The 25,247-nt window shown below is 46.2% G+C and overlaps 1 protein-coding gene across 2 annotated transcripts in view; it reads left to right on the top strand.

Moving 5' to 3' along the window:
• The window catches only part of LOC134966277 (myosin-binding protein C, fast-type-like), a 273,752-nt gene that overhangs the window by 59,280 nt on the left and 189,225 nt on the right, over positions 1–25,247 (top strand). For both annotated transcript variants that reach the window (XM_063942885.1, XM_063942884.1), the window contains exon 2: positions 19,210–19,287. In XM_063942885.1, the coding sequence (XP_063798955.1) occupies positions 19,210–19,287 (78 nt within the window). The remainder of the gene's footprint in view (positions 1–19,209; positions 19,288–25,247) is intronic.

Here is a 25,247-nt window from a genome sequence, read left to right as displayed (position 1 = left end):
GATACTAGGTGCCCGCCCGGTGCTTTGTTATTCCTGCACTGTTACTTGGTTAAGTAATGTTGTTTGGTTCAGCTGTTGCTGTTGATGTTCCTGTTTTCAAGTTTGGATAGCATGGCTTTCCTCTTGTTTTATGTGTACTGGTTCGTAATCTCACCACTATCCTTATCTATCCTTCTCTCAAAGTATGTCCGTCTCCTCGGACACAGTTTCCTAGACTGAGTCTGGTAGGAGGGGCATAGAGGGAGGAGCCAGCGCACACTATCAAATTCTTAAAGTGGACCAGTCTATACCTCATGGTACTAAATAGATTCCCAGTGTCCACTACGGACTACGAGAAAAGGGTTTACCAGTAGGTAATTAAAATCCTGTTTTTTATGTCCCTTTAAGGAGAGTTTCTAAAGGAGAGATGCATGTGGGCTTTGTGGAGAATGAGGAGATTTGCAGCATTATAGGCCTGCAGTGAAATGCTGGGAATTGCTGCATTGCCCAGAGGAGGTGGGGCTATGAAGATGTGATTTGCTGAGAATCACATAATCATTTCCCTGCCCTGCACATAATAAATATAGTTGCTATATATTTAAATGTTAAAGAAATGTACTACACTCTTTAACTCATACATAGGTGCGATTTGGCCTGTTTTTATCTGATTCCGACAGATTGTTCCAATAAATTGGATGAAAACTGAGCAAATCGTCTGTCTTTGACATGATGTTGGGTCCTATGCGCGTTCCCGTGCGCATCGGATCAGACCCTTTAGCACATAGGATAAATCGGATTTAGGGCCATCAGTGGCACATTGCGGGTGCTTTTTAAGCACATGCGATATATCGTATGCATACTTGACTGGCATCCTGTGTGTGCCCACCCACACAGGATCAGCAAGTGACGCAGCATCGGCTGCTGCTTTTTAATTCACTGTTTAGCCACCCCACCCCACCCGGCAATGAGGGCCAGCCCATCAAATAAATCTGATGAGAGTTATCTGATTCAAATTGCATGTTAAAATTGGCACATCAAATGCTAAATCTGATGTAGCCCTCCCAAGCAGCTGCCAGGGAAATCAGGTCAGACTTGTTGCTCAGACAAGTCTGAGACAATTCTGACCTGTGTATGGGGGCCTAAAGGGCCCCATACATTACAACGATAAATCGGATGGAAAGTGGCAAATCGTATGTGTTTTACATCCGATCCGATGCGCGGTACCGTGAGCATCGGATCGGAGCCCCTAGATCGTTAGTGCTGCACTCATGATTTCTTGGATCCCGCAGGCATGGCTGGGATCGCATAAGATACATCATATGCAAAAGGACCGCATACGATGTATCCTATGCGATCCTGCCGCCAGTGAGGCTGCTGGGCGGTTCAAGGGAAATCTTATGAAACATGAGGGTCCGACATGTCGCTGTAGTGTATGGGGCTTTTTAAAGATGTTTCCTATATCAGTGCTGACCACAGGATGTTTCTCAGCACTAATGCAATAGATTTAATGGTATGCTACAGCAGTGGCGGAACAAGCAAGCGGTGGGCCCAGGTGCGACAAAATGCTTTGGGGCCCCCCCCCCATCCAAGTCCACCCCAGGGGCAGTGCGCGCCGTAGGCGCGCGCAAAAATACATAGTGGCGTGGCTTCGTGGGGAAGGGGTGTGGCCACAAAATAATACCAACACAGTAGTCTCCATTATTCAAATTACGCCGCACAGTAGCACCACTACACCAGGTAGAGACCCTTTTACACCTTACAGCGAACAGATTCCTCTTTTTACACATTACAGCAGACAGCGTGCCCTTTTTACACATAACGGCAGACCGCGTGCCCTTGTTACACATTACGGCAGACAGCGTGCCCTTTTTACACATTACAGCAGACAGCGTGCCCTTGTTACACATAGCGGCAGACAGCGTGCCCTTTTTACACATTACGGCAGACAGCGTGCCCTTGTTACACATTACGGCAGACCGCGTGCCCTTGTTACACATTACGGCAGACAGCGTGCCCTTGTTACACATTACGGCAGACAGCGTCCCCATTTTTACACATTACGGCAGGCAGATTCCCCATTTTTACACATAGCAGCAGGCAGATTCCCCATTTTTACACATAGCGTCAGGCAGTCCCCGTTTTACACATAGCGTCAGGCAGTCCCCCTTTTTTACACATTACGGCAGGCAGATTCCCCTTTTTACACATTGCGTCGGGCAGATTACCCCTTTTTACACATAGCGGCAGGCAGTCCCCCATTTTTACACATTGCGGCAGGCTGATTCCCCCTTTTTACACATTGCGGCAGGCAGTCCCCCCTTTTTACACATTGCGGCAGGCAGTCCCCCCTTTTTACACATTGCGGCAGGCAATCCCCCCTTTTTACACATTGCTGCAGGCAGTCCGCCCTTTTTACACATTGCTGCAGGCAGTCCCCCCTTTTTACACATTGCGGCAGGTATGCCCCCCTTTTTACACATTGCGGAAGGTAGTCCCCCCTTTTTACACAGTGCAGCAGGTAGTCCCCCATTTTTACACAGTGCGGCAGGTAGTCCCCCATTTTTACACAGTGCGGCAGGCAGGCACAAGAAAGAAGGAAAGAAGGAAAGAAAGAAGGAAAGAAGGAAAGAAGGAAAGAAGGAAAGAAAGAAGGAAAGAAGGAAAGAAGGAAAGAAGGAAAGAAGGAAAGAAAGAAGGAAAGAAGGAAAGAAGGAAAGAAGGAAAGAAAGAAAGAAAGAATTATACTTACCCTCTCCGCTGGCTCAGGCTCCTCGGTGCAGCGTCAGAGACGATTCCCGGGCTGGAGAGAAGGAGGAGGAGGGAGGCTGAGAAGGGAGCCGCAGCAGCGCTGTGTTACTGGTGGAGGCGCTGCTGCTGCTGCCCCTCTGCTTCCCTATAGGCTGTTCTCGGAAGACAGCCTATAGGGAAGCAGAGGGGCAGCAGCAGCAGCGCCTCCACCAGTAACAAAGCGCTGCTGCGGCTCCCTTCTCAGCCTCCCTCCTCCTCCTTCCCCCGTCTGTAGTACCGCTGCTCCTCTCCTCTCCTCTCTTCGCCGGGCGGCTGTGCGCTGCGGGCAGCGGTTGCCCGCAGCGCACAGCGGCATGTAATGAGTCAGTTTGACTCATTACATGCTTGGGCCCCTGGACAGAGGTGGGCCCCAGTGCAGTGCACTGCCTGCACTGCCGGTAGTTCCGCCTCTGTGCTACAGTAAATATATTAATAAATGATGGTAAACCAAGCAAAGACATCTAGATGGCAACCACATTATATTGTACAGTGGTCATCAACCCATGGCATGCAGAACACTTTTAAATGGCACAGCTTGGAGAACTTGCAGGTGCATCATTTGACTCCCTCTCCACAATGCAAGCAGGTCATAGTCAGAGGTAATATACAGTAAAACAGAGTGGGACAAAAAAATGTGCTATCCTATCTCCCTGTCTGGGCTCCAGTGGTAGAGGTAATTGAAGGATGGGCATATATGGATTATAAAGGGCATGTGTATGAGTCTGCTGACATTTTAGGGGCATATGATGTGGTTTGATGGCATAAAAGGAGCACGTGGAGTGGCCTGGTTAGAGGTTGGGAGTAAAGAAAAAAACATATTGCACTGCAAGGGGTGGAAATACAACTTGGTGTTAATTTTTTTATGCAGGATAAATACTGGCTGCTTTTCCATGTAGTCCGCTGATGCAAGACAACTTAATTTTTACACTGCAGTTTAGCATTGAGTTTAGACATAACCCTCTCAAATCTAAGGGGGTTATTCAGAGTCTTTAGCAGATTTTGCTAAATTAGCAAGAACTGCTAAGCATCAAATCGCATGCGGGGACCGCTCAACACAGAGAAAGGCCGCTCAGCATGAATGGCGCCGCTCCGCAATGTGATAGCAATTAAATTGTGATCACATCGCAAGAATCAACATAGAAAACGACCCCCTGCATACAGAGCAAGGCTTTGTCTTTGACATTTTGGTAGAGTAGGTTAGTATGATGAGCATGATAACACACCTTCCAGTAGCAGATGCCAAATAGAAAATGATATAAAAGACATCAACTAAACATGAAATGCTACATAAACTGATAATGTAATGCAAAAATTCATATGCAATCAAATAGTCAAATATAAGGTTTGTCCATAGCATTGGGCTTGATTCAGAGGTGGGCGCAATTACCATCATGACTGCGTCTTCATGAGCACCGGTTATGCAAAAATATGCTAATACCACAGCCTCTGGGATATTATATTTCTGTCTTATATAATCCACCGCTTGAGTGCAAAGACACAACATTGAACTTTTGAGCACCCCTATGTCTGCTCAGAGAGTCGATTAGAACTAAGATGCAGTCACCGGCTGTAACACAGCTAGAAAACACTTGCAGCAAGCCTGTGTTTCATAAGCCACCCCCCGTTACCTCCATAAATGCACACTGACTGTCTATCACTTTGTATCCAAATCCTCACTGCGACCGACATGTCTAACCAATCGCCACATGTACACAGTACAACTCATGCGCAGTACAAAAAAAAAAAATCACTTAACTCCACAAACATTGCATTTGGTCCAGCTCTGACTCACCTAGCTAGGATTTTGGAAGTACAGAAAACCACAAATATGATTTATTTTTATTTGAAATTATGTGAAATATGAATTATCACGGTCCCTGTTGTTATCTTCTGTTGGTACTGTACATCTGGAAAGAGTGGCTCTTCTTCTAATTTTTTTGTTCATTCCTCCTTTCACACCACAGAAGAGAGGCAAGACTTCCCTGAGACAGATAATAACCAGAAATTGCACCAAAATAAATCAGTATTTGTTAGTGAAGCATACACCATAAGGCTATGGTGGGGCACATGACTTATGGATTGCTTAGGGTAATGTATTGTGGATTTAGCATCAAGTACAAATAAAACAAAAAGATTGTCACAAACACAATACTAACAATTATGTGGTGTAACTGAATTCTCAAGTCTATGATTCGCTAAACCACAGCATAATTTAAGTAAGATCAGATACACTAATATGCTAGCTCTAAACTGGTTAAACTTAACCTATCGGCATCTGTGGAACTGAAAAAAGACTCACCGCAATATCACAATCTCAGAACGCCAAGTGGTATATCTGTTAAGGAACCTAAATTCTTCTAAGACCCAAAGGCATACTGTAAGTGCCCATCAATTAAGTAAACACAAACAGGATTCAACATTCCATGCTAAAGTTAAACCACCCAGGATCAAGATAATGTCAAAGTGCATGACATCAACAACATTTTCACTTTGATCCTGTCAGGATTCTGATTTAGTCTGTCCCCGGAGGGGGCACTAGTGGGTCAGTGTAGGTGTGACGTATTACACGAGGAGACCGAAGAATAGTCCTGCGCATAGGCGCTGATATTTATTATGTCACAAGGATCACAAAGCAATTGAATAACAGGTGCAGTGGAATGCAATTGCAGTGGAATGCAAAACCAGAAATAACAGTAAATAAATATTCAAACGTCACTGGTAACTATGATTGAAACAAACAGAACTCTGGTAATTGTAAAAAGCACACAGTCTCTGTAACATAAAAGTTCTTTAGCCAAGCAAGGCCCAGGCAGGAGACAGTCCTAACTCAGCATGTTTATTAAGTGCTGGATGCAATGCACAGAATGGAATGCTGGTAACAAGGTGCATAGGCTAGGCAATGAATAACACCTGAGGAGAGTCTCTTACTGCAGATGATTAGTAGCAGGCTGTGGCTGGAGTCTGAAGCAGGCAGGAGAACTGAAGACTGGAGAATGAGACGATGAGAGTATCCACGGGGAACCACTGGAGACAGGAACACGGGGAACCACTGGGGACAGGAACACGGGGAACCACTGGAAACAGGAGATTGCAGACTGGAACTGGAAACGGAACTGGAATGGAACTGCTGGAACCTGTAGTTCCACAGGTCCAAAACACTGGGGAATCTCTGCAGACAGAGGACTGAAGACAGGAGACGCCTGTTCAAAGGATGTGACGCGTTGTCCAAGGCGATGAGACTGAGCCAGGAACTGGAGTTTATACCCCTTGGTCTGTGATGATTGGATGTTGCATCTCTGTGAGAACACACCCCGCTGGATTGGGTGTTCAGATCAGCTGTGAGTTAGCTGAAGCACTGTGTACTCCAGGCTGCAGTAGACTGAAAACTGGAACTGAACTGCTGGAACCTGTAGTTCCACAGTAAGTAATGCGATGGAGAATGCAGATTCCTGACAGTAACCCCCTTTTTATGGGTGGGCACAGAACACCCACGCTGGAACTTTGAGGATCCTTGAAAAAGAACTTAGGAATACACAAAAGCAGAGGTCCTCAAAAGTCTTCCCAACTTTCATCTTCAGAAGAAAGACTTTTGTCATCAGAACAACTAGACCATTCATGGTCATTTGAGACAGAATTTACTGGAATCGTCTGGAACCGAAGGAGGTAGCCCATCATTGGAGCCACTCAGGCTGGCTGGAACCAGTGGAGTCTTACTGAAATTGTCTGGAACCGAAGGAGATAGCCCATCATTGGAGCCACTCAGGCTGGCTGGAACCAGTGGAGTCTTACTGGAATCGGCTGGAACCAAAGGAGGCTGATCTGGACAGACGGATGGGACTGGAGTGGGTCCAGAAAAGCTTGAACCGGCTGGAACCGGAGGAGTCCTCGGACTGACGGATAGGACCGGATTTGATCCGAGGATGCTGGAATCGGCTGGAACCGAAGGAGGCTTACTGGAATCGGCTGGAACTGAAGGAGGTTGATCTGGACAGACGGATGGGACCGGATTGGGTCCAGAAAAGCTTGAACCGGCTGGAACCGGAGGAGTCCTCGGACTGACGGATAGGACCAGATTTGATCCGAGGATGCTGGAATCGAAGGAGGCTTACTGGAATCGACTGGAACCAAAGGAGGCTGATCTGGACAGACGGATGGGACCGAATTGGGTCCAGAAAAGCTTGAACCGGCTGGAACCGGAGGAGTCCTCGGACTGACGGATAGGACTGGATTTGATCCGAGGATGCTGGAATCGGCTGGAACCAAAGGAGGCTTACTGGAATCGGCTAGAACCGAAGGAGTCCTCGGACTGACGGATAGGACCGGATTTGATCCGAGGATGCTGGAATCGGCTGGAACCGAAGGAGGCTGATCCGGACAGATGGATGGGACTGGATTGAGTCTGGAAGAGCTTGAACTGGCTGGAACCGGAGGAGTCTTACTGGAATCGGCTGGAACCAAAGGAGTCCTCGGACTGACGGATAGGACCGGATTTGATCCGGGGATGCTGGAATCGGCTGGAACCGAAGGAGGCTTACTGGAATCGGCTGGAACCGAAGGAGGTTTACTGGAATCAGCTGGAACCGAAGGAGGCTGATCCGGACAGACGGATGGGACCGTATTGAGTCCGGAAGAGCTTGAACCGTCTGGAACCGGAGGAGTCTTACTGGAATCGTCTGGAACCGAAGGAGGCTTACTGGAATCGGCTGGAACCGGAGGAGTCCTCGGACTGACGGATAGGACCGGATTTGATCCGAGGATGCTGAAATTGGCTGGAACCGAAGGAGGCTTACTGGAATCGACTGGAACCGAAGGAGGCTGATCTGGACAGACGGATGGGACCGAATTGGGTCCAGAAAAGCTTGAACCAGCTGGAACCGGAGGAGTCCTCGGACTGACGGATAGGACCGGATTTGATCCGAGGATGCTGGAATCGGCTGGAACCAAAGGAGGCTTAGTGGAATCGGCTAGAACCGAAGGAGTCCTCGGACTGTCGAATAGGACCGGATTTGATCCGAGGATGCTGGAATCGGCTGGAACCGAAGGAGGCTGATCCGGACAGACGGATGGGACCGGATTGAGTCCGGAAGAGCTTGAACCGGCTGGAACCGGAGGAGTCTTACTGGAATCGGCTGGAACCAAAGGAGTCCTCGGACTGACGGATAGGACCGGATTTGATCCGAGGATGCTGGAATCGGCTGGAACCGAAGGAGGCTTACTGGAATCGGCTGGAACTGAAGGAGGTTTACTGGAATTGGCTGGAACCGAAGGAGGCTGATCCGGACAGACGGATGGGACCGGATTGAGTCCGGAAGAGCTTGAACCGGCTGGAACAGGAGGAGTCTTACTGGAATCGGCTGGAACCGAAGGAGGCTTACTGGAATCCGCTGGAACCGAAGGAGTCCTCGGACTGATGGATAGGACCGGATTTGATCTGAGGATGCTGGAATCGGCTGGAACTGAAGGAGGCTGATCCGGACAGACGGATGGGACCGTATTGGGTCCGGAAGAGCTTGAACCGGAGGAGGCTTATTGGAATCGGCTGGAACCGAAGGAGGCTTACTGGAATCGGCTGGAACCGAAGGAGGCTGATCCGGACAGACGGATGGGACCGGATTGGGTACGGAAGAGCTTAAACCGGCTGGAACCGGAGGAGTCTTACTGGAATTGGCTGGAACCGAAGGAGTCTTACTGGAATCGGCTGGAACCGAAGGAAGCTGATCCGGACAGACGGATGGGACCGGAAGAGCTTGAACCGGGTTAGGTCCATTGATACTTGACTCTTGATCATTGAGTCGCGACACCAAACTTTGGAGTGACCCTGACCCCACACTCTGACCACCATCCGGGTCCATGGGCCTTGGACAAACTGTCAGGATTCTGATTTAGTCTGTCCCCGGAGGGGGCACTAGTGGGTCAGTGTAGGTGTGACGTATTACACGAGGAGACCGAAGAATAGTCCTGCACATAGGCGCTGATATTTATTATGTCACAGGGATCACAAAGCAATTTAATAACAGGTGCAGTGGAATGCAAAACCAGAAACATACCTCCCAACATGACCCTCTCCAGGAGGGACACAATGCTCTGCTCCAGGACTTTTCTCTTAATGTATGATTGCCGGCACCTGTGTTGAACAGGTGAATGGATAAGAAAGGTGTTACAGCACAGGTGCTGGCAATCATAAATTAAGAGGGAAGTCCAGAAGCAGAGCATTGTGTCCCTCCTGGAGAGGGTCATGTTGGGAGGTATGCAGAAATAACAGGAAATAAATATTCAAAAGTCACTGGTAACTATTATTGAAACAAACAGAACTCCATTAATTGTAAAAAGCACACAGTCTCTGTAACATAAAAGTTCTTTAGCCAAGCAAGGCCCAGGCAGGAGACAGTCCTAAGTCAGCATGTTTATTAAGTGCTGGATGCAATGCACAGAATGGAATGCTGGTAACAAGGTGCATAGGCTAGGCCAGGGGTTCTCAAACTCGGTCCTCAGGACCCCACACAGTGCATGTTTTGCAGGTAACCCAGCAGGTGCACAGGTGTATTAATTACTCACTGACACATTTTAAAAGGTCCACAGGTGGAGCTAATTATTTAACTTGTGATTCTGTGAGGAGACCTGCAAAACATGCACTGTGTGGGGTCCTGAGGACCGAGTTTGAGAACCTGTGGGCTAGGCAATGAATAACACCTGAGGAGAGTCTCTTACTGCAGATGATTAGTAGCAGGTTGTGGCTGGAGTCTGAAGCAGGCAGGAGAACTGAAGACTGGAGAATGAGACGATGAGAGTATCCACGGGAAACCACTGGAGACAGGAACACGGGGAACCACTGGAAACAGGAGATTGCAGACTGGAACTGGAACTGGAAACTGAACTGGAATGGAACTGCTGGAACCTGTAGTCCCACAGGGCCAAAACACTGGGGAATCTCTGCAGACAGAGGACTGAAGACAGGAGACGCCTGTTCAAAGGATGTGACGCGTTGTCCAAGGCGATGAGACTGAGCCAGGAACTGGAGTTTATACTCCTTGGTCTGTGATGATTGGATGTTGCATCTCTGTGAGAACACACCCCGCTGGATTGGGTGTTCAGATCAGCTGTGAGTTAGCTGAAGCACTGTGTACTCCAGGCTGCAGTAGACTGAAAACTGGAACTGAACTGAACTGCTGGAACCTGTAGTTCCACAGTAAGTAATGCGATGGAGAATGCAGATTCCTGACAGATCCAAGTTTTTCCTACTGTGATGGGTCAGGAGCCTACAAAGTACTCCTGTCCATTACATACTAACTTACACTTTTTCCAGGGAGGGGTGGTTCAGGGAAAGTAGGTAAGTGTATTGAGCTGAGAATCGCGTTATCACCAATTTTTTTTTTTGTAGGGTCCTTCATAATGCAATTCACAGTAAGTCGCATCATAATACTGAAAATTATTTCTATGTCACAGGATTAGTTGGTGGGATCCGGTTGGGTTGTTCAAAGTTGTGAGTCTACTGTCAGGAATCTACATTCTCCATCGCATCATTTCCAGTGAACAGGCGTCTCCTGGCTTCAGTCCTCTCTCCTCAGAGTATCCCCTGTGAATTGGACCTGAGGAACTACAGGTCCCAGCAGTTCCATTTCCAGTCTTCAGTCTCCTGCAGCCTACAGCTCACTGTGCTCCACCTAACCAGTTCTATCTTTTGGTAACCACTGGTTTCAGCCAGCAGCCTGGAGTACACAGTGCTTCTAGTTAAACAGCATTAACTCCCAGTGCACTACTGATCCCAGCCAGCAACCAGCAGTGCATTGCATTAACTGTCTACAGAATTATTCTCCCGGTTAATCACCAGCTCTATTTAACTCTCAGCTGATCTAGGCACCCAATCCAGGAGGGTGTGTTCTCACAGAGATTCATCCAATCATCACAGAGCAAGGGGTATAAACTCCAGTTCCTGGCTCATTCTCATCGCCTCGGACAACGAGTCACATATGGTGTGTCTAGTTCTCCTGGTTTCCCATGTTTCTGCCTCCAGTGGTTCCCCGTGTTCCAGTCTCCAGTGGTTCCCCGTGTTCCAGTCTCCAGTGGTTCCCCGTGTTCCAGTCTCCAGTGGTTCCCCGTGTTCCTGTCTCCAGTGGTTCCTCTCATCATTTCATTCCATACTGTACATCATTCTGCATTTCTCCTGCTTGCTCCAGACTCCAGCCACAGTTCAACAGCAGTAAGAGACTCTCCTCAGGTGTTATTCATTGCCTAATCTATGCACCTTGTTACCAGCATTCCATTCGGGTGGTCTTCTGTATGTCGAATGTCGGGATCCCGCCGCACAGTATACCGGCGCTGGAATCCCGACACCCGGCATACCGACAAGTATTCTCCCTTGTGGGGGTCCACGACCCCCTGGAGGGAGAATAAAATAGTGTGGCGCGCCTAGCGTGCCACCGTGCCCGTAGCGTGGCGAGCGCAGCGAGCCCGCAAGGGGCTCCTTTGCGCTCGCCACGCTGTCGGTATGCCGGCGGTTGGCCTCCCGGCGCCGGTATGCTGGTCGCCGGGAGCCCGAGTGCCGGCATACCATACTACACCCTTCCATTCTGTGTATTGCATCCAGCACTTAACAAACATGCTGAGTTAGGACTGTCTCCTGCCTGGGCCTTGCTTGGCTAAAAGAACTTTTATGTTACAGAGACTGTGTGCTTCTTACAAATACCGAAGTTCTTTTTGCATCAATCACAGTTACCAGTGACCTTATATTTTTCAAACCCGTTTGCATTCAGTTATCAGGTTATCTCATACTTGCCTACCTGACCCTCTCCATGAGGGAGAAAATGCTCTGTTCCTGGACTTTCCTGGTAATGTATGATTGCCATCACCTGTGGTGAAACACCTTTCTTATCAATTAACTAGCTTACCACAGGTGATGGCAATCATACATTACCAGGAAAGTCCAGGAACAGAGCATTTTCTCCCTCATGGAGAGGGTCAGGTAGGCAAGTATGGGTTATCTTCATTCCTCATTTGTGTTATCAGAGACTTTATTTTGCTTTAAACCATTTGCATCCAGTTACCAAATTATTCTACGTTTATGTTACCAGAGACTTTGTTTTGCTTGAAACCATTTGCATTCAGTTATCAAGTTATCTTCTATATTTGTGTTGCCAGAAACTTTTGATTATTACCTTGGATTCAGTTACTGCTTATTATTTAATCTGTTACTGCCGGTTCTAAGTTATCATCCACTGCTATATCATTTCTCTGTGACTTTTATGTTTAATAAACATCAGCGCATGTGCGCAGGACTCTTTATGCAACCTCCACATCTCATTCGCCATTCCAACACTGACCCACTAGTGCCCCCTCCTCCGGGGACAGACAAAATCAGAAACCTGACAGTTTGTCCGAGGCCCATGGACCCGGACGGTGGTCAGAGTGTGGGGTCAGGGTCACTCCAGAGTTTGGTGTCACGGCTCAATGGCTACGAGGCTGCACAACAGCAAGTGATCCTGTTTCTACAGGGAATGTCTACCCGTTTGGATACCTTGCAGCAATCCCTTCCAAGTTCTGTTGTTCCTCCGGTTCCATTTCAAGTCACTCCTGCTCCAGTTATTCCAACTTCCCCTGCACAATTCGTTCCTGTAGATGGACCTCGCTCAAGTCAGCCCTATGGTACACCCTTCACAACTGATTCTCCTGAGAGGGCAACTTCCTCCTTTCCACATTTCAGGACTCCTCTGTCTTCTGCTGTAAAACCTGAACTTATAAGCACTCTTTGTTATCTATTGGAACAACTTCAAAGTCTGCTATCAAGAATCATTCCAATCATACCAGAAATCCTAGGTGGTGCTTTAAACACAGTGAAGAGTCCTGCTCAATGTATTGAGACTAGTGCGACCTCCGTGTCAAGCTTCCTTCAAACTCAAGTCTCTTCTCCTATGCAGAGAGAGGGCAGATTCCAGAGCTACCCGCGCTCCAAACTCACGGAAGCTGAACGCCGGCATCGCAAGCAGCTTCACCTCTGCTTTTACTGTGGGAGTTCTAGTCATCTTATTAAGGATTGTTGCTTCTGCAACTCAAAAGTTGGTGACAGGTCCCAACATCACAGAGTTTTCACCTGCAAACCTTCCAACGTATCCTCTACAGTTTCAAGTTCCTTTACCCCGGACAGGAGTGTCCAAAAAGTCTACGATTGTGGTCCTGTGACAAATAGACCCAATCCCAAGTTTGGAAATCAAAAGAGACTATCTATGTTACCCATAGCTAAAGTAGTTTCTGTGTCTACAGCCCGAGAAGGGGCATCTGTGTCTACAGCCCGAGAAGGGGCATCTGTGTCTACAGCCCGAGAAGGGGCATCTGTGTCTACAGCCAGAGAAGGGGCATCTGTGTCTACAGCCCGGGAAGGGGCGTCTGTGTCTACAGCCCCAGGTGGGGCATCTGATGTTGTGACCCCAGAAGGGGTATCTGATGTTCAGGTTCCAGAAGTGGCATCCGGGCATGCAACTCAAAGAAGTGTGTCTGATCTATTAACCCCAGGAGGGGTCTTTGGAGTTTCAGCCTCAAGAGAGGAATCCAGGGCCAAGATCCCAGGAGGAATTCTTAAAGCCACAGATACAGACATGAACTTTTGTTTGCCAACTTCAGAGAGTGCTACCAGCTCAGTACCACTCCAAGAGGGATCATCAGAATATCCGGATTCTGTCTATACAGAGTCACGTGTCAATGGACCTAGCCCGGTTCCAGCCGTCGGTCCAAAGACTCCACTGGTTCCAGCCAGCCTGAGTAGCTTCATTTCCAACAATGAGCTACCTCCTTCGGTTCCAGCCGATTCCTGTATCCTCGGATCAAATCCGGTCCTATCCGTCAGTCCAAAGACTCCTCCGGTTCCAGCCGGTTCAAGCTCTTCCGGACCCAATCCGGTCCCATCCGTCTTTTCGGATCAGCCTCCTTCGGTTTCAGCCGATTCCAGCCTCTTCGGATCAAATCCGGTCCTGTCTGTCAGTCCGAAGACTCCTCCAGTTCCAGCCTGTTCAAGCTTTTCTGGACCCAATACGGTTCCATCCGTCTGTCCAGATCAGCCTCCTTCAGTTCAAGTCAATTCAAGTAGTCCTGTACAAATCCCGGTTCCATCCGTTTGTCCAAAGTTGCCATCTGTCCCTGCCGATTCCAGTTCCTCTGAACCCGGTGTGGTTCTCTCCAGTGTTTCAAGTAAGCAACTCCTGTCGCTATGTCCAGAGTCTACAGTTCTTGCAGATATTGCAGTTGCCTCAACCCAGATGGAGGCTCTAAGCATCTCACCCCAAGATGAAGCTTCTAGTGTTCAGTCAACCTCAGCTGAGAATTTCCGTCAGTCAATCCAGGAGTTGACGTCCTCTCTCCACCCTAGAGCATTTCAAGTTGATTCTACTCCTGCTTCTGAATACTTATTCCAGTCATCTACTCTCAAGTGTCCTACATTGTCTTCTGAGACTTCAACTGACATTCAGCCTTCCAAGTGTCCACTAGATACACAAGCTCCAGTCTACTTTGATGGTGACTATGCTCAGTTCCGTGCAGTGGCGAGCCAATACCTCGCTTTTACTGAGTCGGAATCTTCAGTGAGTATTACTCCAGCCAATGCAATTAGATACTTCCTCCTGTTCTTCAAAGGTAGAGCACTGGACTGGGCGAATCCTCTCATTGAATCTAAAGATCTGCTACTGAGTGATCTTCCCGCTTTCTGCGAAGCAGTAAAACAGGAGTTTGCTCCAAAGTTAATGCATTCAAAGTCATCTTGGCATTCTGGCCAATTTGTCAACAGTCTGTCTACTGCTAAATTCTCTCCAACACTTCTGTCTGTGCAAAATCAGGAAGATTTCCAAGCTGCAAATTCAAGATAAGGTTCTCAGACTTTAGATTTGAAAGTTGCATATACTTCCGTGTCTCCATCCTACAGCAGCACTTTTGAAAGTATTGACTCCCCGGATTCAACATCTGCTCAGTCTTCTGATCAGTCTTCCAGTTCTCAGTTTTTCGACTCAACTCTTTCCAAACACGATCAAGTTCTGTTGAATCAATGTATCAGAGATTTCAAGAATTACAGGAATTGGAGAGCTCCAAAACCAGTTCAAACTCTGCCATCTGTTGACGTAAGTGTTGGCTATGCTGCCGTAAACCCTAGTCCTGGTGTCCTATATAGCTTCAAATTCACTGGTCTACAGGTTGTCTCAGATACTGTTGTTCCTAAACAAAAGGCTCCCATGACCACACTAGACCTGGACTCTGACTCTGAAAGTGAGTTTGTTGATGATGACTCAAGTTACATTATAGGGGGTTCTATCCTTCCGAGCTATGCCTTCTCCCAGGAAGTAAATTCTGTCTCAAATGACCATGAATGGTCTACTTGTTCTGAAGATGAAAGTTGGGAAGACTTTTGAGGACCTCTGCTTTTGTGTATACCTAAGTTCCTTTTCAAGGATCCTCCAAGTCCCAGCGTGGGTGTTCGGTGCCCACCCATAAAAGGGGGGGTACTGTCAGGAATCTACATTCTCCATCGCATCACTTCCAGTGAACAGGCGTCTCCTGGCTTCAGCCCTCTCTCCTCAGAGTATCCCCTGTGAATTGGACCTGTGGAACTACAGGTCCCAGCAGTTCCATTTCCAGTCTTCAGTCTCCTGCAGCCTACAGCTCACTGTGCTCCACCTAACCAGTTCTATCTTTTGGTAACCACTGGTTTCAGCCAGCAGCCTGGAGTACACAGTGCTTCTAGTTAAACAGCATTAACTCCCGGTGCACAACTGATCCCAGCCAGCAACCAGCAGTGCATTGCATTAATTGTCTACAGAATTATTCTCCCGGTTAATCACCAGCTCTAGTTAACTCTTAGCTGATCTGGGCACCCAATCCAGGAGGGTGTGTTCTCACAGAGATTCATCCAATCATCACAGAGCAAGGGGTATAAACTCCAGTTCCTGGCTCATTCTCATCGCCTCGGACAACGAGTCACATATGATGTGTCTAATTCTCCTGGTTCCCCGTGTTCCTGCCTCCAGTGGTTCCCCATGTTCCTGCCTCCAGTGGTTCCCCGTGTTCCAGTCTCCAGTGGTTCCCTGTATTCCTGTCTCCAGTGGTTCCCCATGGTTCCTCTCATCATTTCATTCCATACATCATTCTGCATTTCTCCTGCTTGCTCCAGACTCCAGCCACAGTTCAACAGCAGTAAGAGACTCTTCTCAGGTGTTATTCATTGCCTAATCTATGCACCTTGTTACCAGCATTCCATTCTGTATATTGCATCCAGCACTTAACAAACATGCTGAGTTAGGACTGTCTCCTGCCTGGGCCTTGCTTGGCTAAAAGAAATTTTATGTTACAGAGACTGTGTGCTTCTTACAAATACCGAAGTTCTGTTTGCATCAATCACAGTTACCAGTGACCTTATATTTTTCAAACCCGTTTGCATTCAGTTATCAGGTTATCTTCATTCCTCATTTGTGTTATCAGATACTTTATTTTGCTTTAAACCATTTGCATCCAGTTACCAAATTATTCTACGTTTATGTTACCAGAGACTTTGTTTTGCTTGAAACCATTTGCATTCAGTCATCAAGTTATCTTCTATATTTGTGTTGCCAGAGACTTTTGATTATTACCTTGGATTCAGTTACTGCTTATTATTTAATCTGTTACTGCCGGTTCTAAGTTATCATCCACTGCTATATCATTTCTCTGACTTTTATGTTTAATAAACATCAGCGCATGTGCGCAGGACTCTTTATGCAACCTCCACGTCTCATACGTCATTCCAACACTGACCCACTAGTGCCCCCTCCGGGGACAGACAAAATCAGAAACCTGACATCTACTATTAAATCCAGTGGATGAGACAAAGGTCTCAAATGCAGAAAATGAGAAGTGTTTATAGACTACAAAAAGCATAAGAATAACAAGAGTAAATGATTGAATCGAAGCATCTCACATGCAGTGGCGGATCTACTTTACACTGTGGTGTTATATATAATAGTAACATGTCACATGGAGTGCTCCTGTGTACATACCCCCCAAACTTGGAGCACTTATGATGGTCAATCTTTCTGAGTAATCTTTGGCTTACTCAAATGACCGATTCTGCCAACATTGCGACCGATTGACGCGATGGTGAGCTAATGCTGCATCTTCAGACGCTTGGGTTACAGATGCTGGCAGGAGGGGTCTTTTTTGACTACAGATGCCTCCTACTGGATTAGGATTTTTATACATCGCTATTGCATCCAAATCAAGGTGTTCTGTGTTCTGTGTCCAACCCTGAATCAGGCACATAGGCAGCAGTGACATATGCAGCACAAAGTACACTTCTACCAAATGATGCATAAATAACATGCCAATGTACTGTACTACCTTATACAGTGCTTCCAGGAAAGTATTCACAGCGCTTCACTTTTTCCACATTTTGTTATGTTACAGCCTCATTCCAAAATGGAATAAATTAATTTTTTCCCTCAAAATTCTACACACAATACCCCATAATGACAACAGGAGAATTGTTTTTTAGATTTTTGAAAATGTATTAAAAATAAAAAACTAAGAAATCACATGTACATAAGTATTCACAGCCTTTGCTCAATACTTTGTTGATGCACCTTTGGCAGCAATTACAGCCTCAAGTATTTTTGAATATAATGCCACAAGCTTGACACACCTATCTTTGGGCAGTTTCACCCATTCCTCTTTGCAGCTCCTCTCAAGCTCCAACAGGTTGGATGGGAAGCGTCGGTACACAGCCATTTTCAGATCTCTCCATTGATGTTTAATCGGATTCAAGTCTGGACTTTGGCTGGGCCACTCAAGGACATTCATAGAGTTGTCCTGAAGCCACTCCTTTGATATCTTGGCTGTGTGCTTAGGGTCGTTGTCCTGCTGAAAGATGAACCATCACCCCCGTCTGAGGTTAAGAGCGCTCTGCAGCAGGTTTTCATCCAGGATGTCTCTGTACATTGCTGCATTCATCTTTCCCTCTATCCTGACTAGTCTCCAAGTTCCTGCCACTGAAAAACATCCCCACAGCTTGATGCTGCCACCAACATGCTTCACTGTAGGGATGGTATTGGCCTGGGGATGAGCGGTGCCTGCTTTCCCCCAAACATGACGCCTGGCATTCACACCAAAGAGTTAAATCTTTGTCTCATCAGACCAGAGAATTTTGTTTCTCATGGTCTGAGAGTTCTTCAGGTGCATTTTGGCAAACTCCAGGTGGGCTGATGTGCTTTTTACTAAAAAGTGGCTTCTGTCTGCCCACTCTACCATACAGGCCTGATTGGTGGATTGCTACAGATATGGTTGTCCTTCTGGAAGGTTCTCCTATCTCCACAGAGGAATGCTGTAGCTCTGACAGAGTGACCGTTGGGTTCTTGGTCACCTCCCTGACTAGGGCCTTTCTCCCCCGATCGCTCAGTTTAGACAGCCGGTCAGCTCTAGAAAGTGGTGGTTCCAAACTTCTTCCATTTATGGATGATGGGGGCCACTATGCTCATTGGGACCTTCAAAGCAGCGGATATTTTTCTGTACTCTTCCCCTTCCCCAGATTTGTGCCTGGAGACAATCCAGTCTCGGAGGTCTGCAGACAATTCCTTTGACTTCATGCTTAGTTTGTGCTCAGACATGCACTGTCAAGTGTGGGACCTTATATAGACAGGAGTGTGCCTTTCCAAATCATGGCCAATCAACTGAATTTACCATAGGTGGACTTCAATTTAGTTGTAGGAACATCTCAAGGATGATCAGTGGAAACAGGATGCACCTGAACTAAATTTTGAGCTTCATGGCAAAAGCTGTGAATACTTATCTACATGTGATTTCTTAGTTTTTTATTTTTAATAAATTTGCAAAAATCTCCCAAATTTTTTTTCATGTTTTCATTATGGGGTATTGTGTGTAGAATTTTGAGGGAAAAAATACATTTATTCCATTTTGGAATACAATAAGTCTGTCACATAACAAAATGTGGAAAAAGTTAAGCGCTGTGAATTCTTTCCGGATGCACTGTATGTCTGCCTGCACAAAGCTGTTCTGTGTGATTTTTTTTATATATACTTTTTTTATTTCACCAAAAGAAATATGTCTGCAAGACAGCAGGTACAATTAGGGGGTGAGAAAGTGGAAAGTACATATGTGCGTACACATTTAATGACTACGTAAGAGCAGTATCAAATTAACTTTGTTCAGGTATAAAATAGACTATCAACAGTATGTATATTTGTGGATGGTAAAAAAAAAAAGAGGAATATGCTAATATAAAGTGCTAGAAACCCAGTCAGATGGTCGACAGTTACCATGTTGCCATTGGTAATGTCAACACCACAATGCCGACTTCATCCTTAAATTCTTTATACTCATCTAAAATGGGTCACGTTACTAGGTGATGATGGTAATGTTTAAAAACTGTTGTAAAAACTGTTGCCAAAGACTAATCTGTTAACAATTATTTCATAATTTCCACAGCCATTAAAAAGGGACCTGGACCTGCAAAACCAGCGGCGAAACCGGCAGCCAAAGAGGTCCCAAAAGAGGCGCCAAAAGGTAAGATTACCAGAAGGTAACTAAAGGGACAATTTTTTTTCAAATTACAGTAGTGAGTCTCTTATTATTTTTTGCCTGATTTATCACAAATTGTTATCACCAAGGCAGCTTAGTTCTACTCACTGGTCATGGTGAAAGGTACCCAGAGTGATAAAGGTTCTTTTATTCATCATGCACACTGGATGTATAATTCCCTTAACATGAACATCAACCAAAGCATATAATCTCACCAGCAAAAATACTAACTTGACAGCTTTTGCTCTTTTGATCAATTGACTGCTGCCCTTATTCTTTTCATTTTTTTATGTTTAAGTCCTGTCGGCGACATCACAGCTGTCACTGCTGTAAGAAGAACACCCTAAAGTCAACTTACTCTGTTGTACATCTAAACAAAATAAATGTTTTAAGGTTTTATTAAAAATTCTAATAAAACTGACACTGACTGTAATTGTGAACCGTGTTGTGTGATTTTACTGTTTTTATTGTCAACTGCAGTACATATCTTGATGTACATGGATTGTGGTTTATATATGTGCTTTATATGTTGGTCCTATGTTATCAGTAGAAACATTAGACAAATAGTTTATTGTAAGTCCATTCTGTGTACTGTAAATGTATTTGTGTTCCATATGTATACCGAGTTGTTCAGTATGTGCAGGTAGGTGATATAGTGCTCAATATGTCCAAAGTATTGTCTAATTGTTGTCCTGATAAGAATGTCCCTTGGCAGTGCGTTATGTAAATGAGAATGATATGGCAATACCCATAATATTAGGAAAGATAACGTACAATACTTACCTATAGTTGAGTATAAGATGTTACTCCTTTATTATAAACTTATCTATTGCTGTTAAAAAGATGGTTGCATATTAAAGGCTGCTGTAACCAATATTGACAAATAGCGAGAGAAGATAGGTTATGTTCTGATTACTATTTGGTCACTCCCCAAAATGGCTGCATTTTTAATTTGAACAACACATAAAATGGCTGTCTCTTTTGTGTGTAAGCAACAGATGCAGTGCAACATGCCTACCATAAAAACATCCACCAGTATTAACTTTTTAAATTGTTTATAATACTTATAATGTTGTACAGCTTAACAGCTAAATATTGTACAGCTTAACCAACATGGCAGTTTCTGTGCATGGGCAGAATTAAAGTACAAAGGAACAGTGGGTAGCAGTGTGACATATCATAAAGACTGACCAAATTTACAAAAAATAGTATTTCAGATGAGACAAGAGAGCGAATCATAGCACTTAGATAATTGTATAGACCAGAGGTTCTCAAACGCAGTACTCTAGGCACCCCAACAATCCAAGTTTTAAGTATATCCATGCTTGGTCACATGTGCCTTAATTAGTACCTTAGTCAATTTGGTTTAACCATATGTGCTGAGCCAGGGAGGATGATAGGCACCTGTCATTAGAACATTAAAGTGAGTAATTAGTTATGTATATAAACACTAAAGATAATATATAGGAAGGTGAAAAATCATTGGGGGTCCTTTATATGATAATAAGGATTTAATATTAAACCATGGCGTAAATAGGCAGCCAATTTATGAGTTACAATGTGGATGATTATCGAAGAAGACCCATATGTCTTAGGGTTGCATATGTTTTACATATGGCTTCTTGACTGAAACCAGACTATGTGGTGAGATAACCATGTCAAAGTTTTCATAACAAACTGACCCATAATAAGGGTTTGAAAGCATTGTATAATTTATTATTCCCACTGATTGTGTTGTGTAGTAATATATCTTATAAGAAAAGAAACAATACAATACAATACAATAGTATACACTGTGCTTAAGTAGTGATTGGGGTAATTTTATCATTACCTTCTATCAGTGAGACAATGGGGGTCATTCCGAGTTGTTCGCTCGGTAAATTTCTTCGCATCGCAGCGATTTTCCGCTTAGTGCACATGCGCAATGTCCGCACTGCGACTGCGCCAAGTAAATTTGCTATGAAGATAGGATTTTTACACACGGCTTTTTCTTCGCTCCGGCGATCGTAGTGTGATTGACAGGAAATGGGTGTTACTGGGCGGAAACACGGCGTTTTATAGGCGTGTGGATAAAAACGCTACCGTTTCCGGAAAAAACGCGGGAGTGGCAGGAGAAACGGAGGAGTGTCTGGGCGAACGCTGGGTGTGTTTGTGACGTCAAACCAGGAACGACAAGCACTGAACTGATCGCAGATGCCGAGTAAGTCTGAAGCTACTCTGAAACTGCTACGAGGTGTGTAATCGCAATATTGCGAATACATCGTTCGCAATTTTAAGAAGCTAAGATTCACTCCCAGTAGGCGGCGGCTTAGCGTGTGCAATACTGCTAAAATCGCCTTGCGAGCGAACAACTCGGAATGAGGGCCAATATTTTTACTAGTTGTAAAGTTATGTTTTTTAGAGGTTCACATTATCCAATTTGCTAATTATGCTAAAAAAATAAACAATCCAAAGTATAATCTGTGATAACTATAAATTCTCACAATGTGGAATGATACTCATCTAAAATTAGGGATGGCCATTGGTGGGTTAATCATCAATGGTACCATTGATGGTTAACCTTGATGGTTTAAATCTATTTGCAAAAGAATCATTGATGGTTTTACCCACCAATGGTCATCCCTGATTTTGAAAATCAAGAATCTGGGGTCAGGCTTTGGGGGTATGGGGAAGGTGTGTGTGGGGGGAGTGGAGGGGGGGAGTTATTCTCCGTGTCCTGGCACCTTGTAAAAAAAAAAAATTAGGTAGCTTCATATTATTGATGGTGGGAAACATCTGAATCTTTCCCATCAATGCTAAAAGTATCCATCTTTGTCTAGAGCAGAGGTGGCCAAAAGGTAGATCGCGATCTACCAGTAGCTCACAGAGTATCCGCCGGTAAATCGTGACAGACTTAACAGAAAATAACTGTAAGGAGCCTGCCGCCACTGCTTCTCTTCACAGTTTCCAGGGATGCAGTGTGCGGGTGCGCAAGTGACGTAATGATTTCACCCGCGATGTGAGGAGCCTAACTGCTAGTTGGATCCAGTTTGATCCAGCCAACGGTAGCGACGACAGGAGAAGCAGCCAGGGGGAGGCCATGCAGCGTGAAAGCAGGACCATGACTGCAGGGAGGGGGAGGACTGAAGCTAGGCAGCGTGACAACTTGTCAGGTAAGTTATGCAAAGGGGGGTTTCTTCACAAGGCGATGGACGATCTGCAAAGGGGGGGATCAGCACAGAGCGTGGTATCTTCACAAAGGTTTTTTTTTTTACACAAGGGGGATCTGTAAAGGGTGGAGGATCTGCACTGAGAGAATTATTGTAGAGGGGGCTATCATGCAGGGGACTGGAAGGGGGGTATCTGCAAAGTGGGGGATTTGCAAGGAGGACATATTGTACAGGGGGCTATTATGCTATGATTTGCACACATGGGGGTTATTTGATGTTGTCATTATTAATCTATTTTTAAATGTGAGCGTTATTATTTGATGCTGGTAGATCACCGGTAAGTAAGTAAACAAAAAGTAGATCCCACGTCCCAAAAGTCCGGCCACCCCTGGTCTAGAGTCTCCTCCTCTCCTATTCTTTCTATCACTATCAACCAGCGGCGGATTGGCATGCCGGGACGCCGGATCGTATTCCGTTTGGCCGGTCAGGCGTCGCCTCATTGGCTGCCCGCCACCCTCATGCAGGCTGCCAGCCGCGATCGCTGCAGCGGTCACTGAAAGATTCTGCGCATGCGCAGAAGCTCAGTGAAGCACTTTAAACATGGCCACCATCTGACAAGCCCCTCCGCCTCCCCATAATGCATTGCTCAGTATTCTGAGCAGTTGCTCCGCCTTCCCTCCAGCCGCATTCACGTATAGTACTGACGGGTTCCGCTTCCCAGCCCCGTCACAGCAAACTGACTGCAGTGCACAGACAGACCACTGTGACTGCACAAAGAACTCGCGGCTGCTGCAGCAAGGAGAAAAAGCGGGAGTCGGCGGCAGCCAGCCAATTCTGACTGCGTCACACACACACCAGTTGTGTGACAGTCAGTAAGTACTGTGTACCACACTAAGAACAATAATTATATAGTGGCATGCTGCATCATATTATATATATATATATATATATATATATATATATATATATATAGGTGAAGCATGAAATAAGCGGCACTCAAAGTCTGGTGAAGAAGTCAAATATATTTCACCCACAAAGGTGAACCGACGTTTCGGGGACCAAGCGCCCCTTTTTCAAGGTGAACAAGGCGTTGTTCACCTTGAAAAAAAGGGGCGCTTGGTCCCCGAAACGTCGGTTCACCTTTGTGGGTGAAATATATTTGACTTCTTCACCAGACTTTGAGTGCCGCTTATTTCATGCTTCACCTACCTATCCATTCCTGAGATGGCACCAAAGCAGTAGAATTGTGGAGGGGGAGTGCCGGTCCGGACAGCCTGTGTATATATATATATATATATATATATACACACAGTATGTGTATATATATGTATATATATATATATACAGGGGCGGATTGGTGTGCCGGGATGCCGAACCGGTTTCTGTTTGTCCGGTCCGGTCGTCCCCTCATTGGCTGGCCTGGCCGTCACCCCTCAATGGAGGCCGTCGTCGCCAGCCGAGATGGTGGCAGCATTAACTGAAGCTTCTGCGCATGCGCAGCTGCTCCGATGGCGTCCATTTTTTAAATGCTTCACTGAGAGCTTCAGTTAACGTTGCCGCGGCTGGCGACGGCCTGCACAGGGGGTGGTAATGACCAGCCAATGAGGGGCAACAAGCAACATTACTGACGCCTCCGCAGGTGAGTGCTGCTGCTGCTGCAGCATATGGGTTGATAGGGAGGGAGGGGGAGGTAGTGACAGGGCACTACTGTGTGGCACAGTGGCAGTACTGCTAGATGTGCATGGGATGTTACTACTGTGCGTGCAATATACTGTATCTAAAAGGCATTATTACTACTATGTGTGCAATTTAGTCTAGTCCCTTACCCTAACCCCCCCCCCCCCGCAGCCTAACCCCCCCCCCCCCGCAGCCTAACCCTAACACCCCCCCGCAGCCTAACCCTAATCTCCCCTCCCGCAGCCTAACCCTAACCACCCCTCCCGCAGCCTAGCACTAACCTCCCCCTCCCACAGCATAACCCTAACCTCCCCCTCTGGTGCAATATGTATAATGTGCTTTACCTGGTGCAATGTGTATAATGTGCTCTGCCTGGTGCAAAGTGTATAATGTGCATTACCTGGTGCAATGGGTCTAATTCTGAGTTGATCGCAGCAGCAATTTTGTTAGCAGTTGGGAAAAACCATGTGCACTGCAGGAGGGGCAGATATAACATGTGCAGAGAGAGTTAGATTTGGGTGGGGTGTATTCAAACTGAAATCTAAATTGCAGTGTAAAAATAAAGCAGCCAGTATTTACCCTGCACAGAAACAAAATAACCCACCCAAACCTAACTATCTCTGCACATGTTATATCTGTCCCCCCTGCAGTGCACATGGTTTTGCCAATTGCTAACAAACTTGCTGCTGCGATCAACTCAGAATTACCCCCAATGTGTATAATGTGCTCTGCCTGGCACAAAGTGTATACCGTGCTCTACTTGGCGCAAAGTGTAGACGCGCTCTACCTGGCACAGTGTGTATAGGAGGTTCTACCTGGTGCAATGTGTATAAGCGGCACTACTGTGTGGTGTAATGTGAATTGGCACTATTATGTGGCCACGCCCCCTACAATTTTGCTGCGCGCCTTTGGCGCACACTTTCCATCCCTACATGTAGTCAGCCCTTCTGAGCAGTAATCCCACCCACTTGACAGACTCCACCCCCTCAACAGACCCCACCCCCTATTAGGGCTGCTTCCATAAATTTCCCGGGCTTGTTTTCAATCCCAATCCGCCCCTGCTATCAACAATACCACTATCCCCTTAGTTCCCCAAATATGCTGCCTGGAACTCATTAT

Source organism: Pseudophryne corroboree, chromosome 10 (assembly GCF_028390025.1).
Source record: "Pseudophryne corroboree isolate aPseCor3 chromosome 10, aPseCor3.hap2, whole genome shotgun sequence".
In the NCBI taxonomy this organism is placed as follows: domain Eukaryota; kingdom Metazoa; phylum Chordata; class Amphibia; order Anura; family Myobatrachidae; genus Pseudophryne; species Pseudophryne corroboree.
This window is presented reverse-complemented; position numbering and strand designations above follow the sequence as displayed.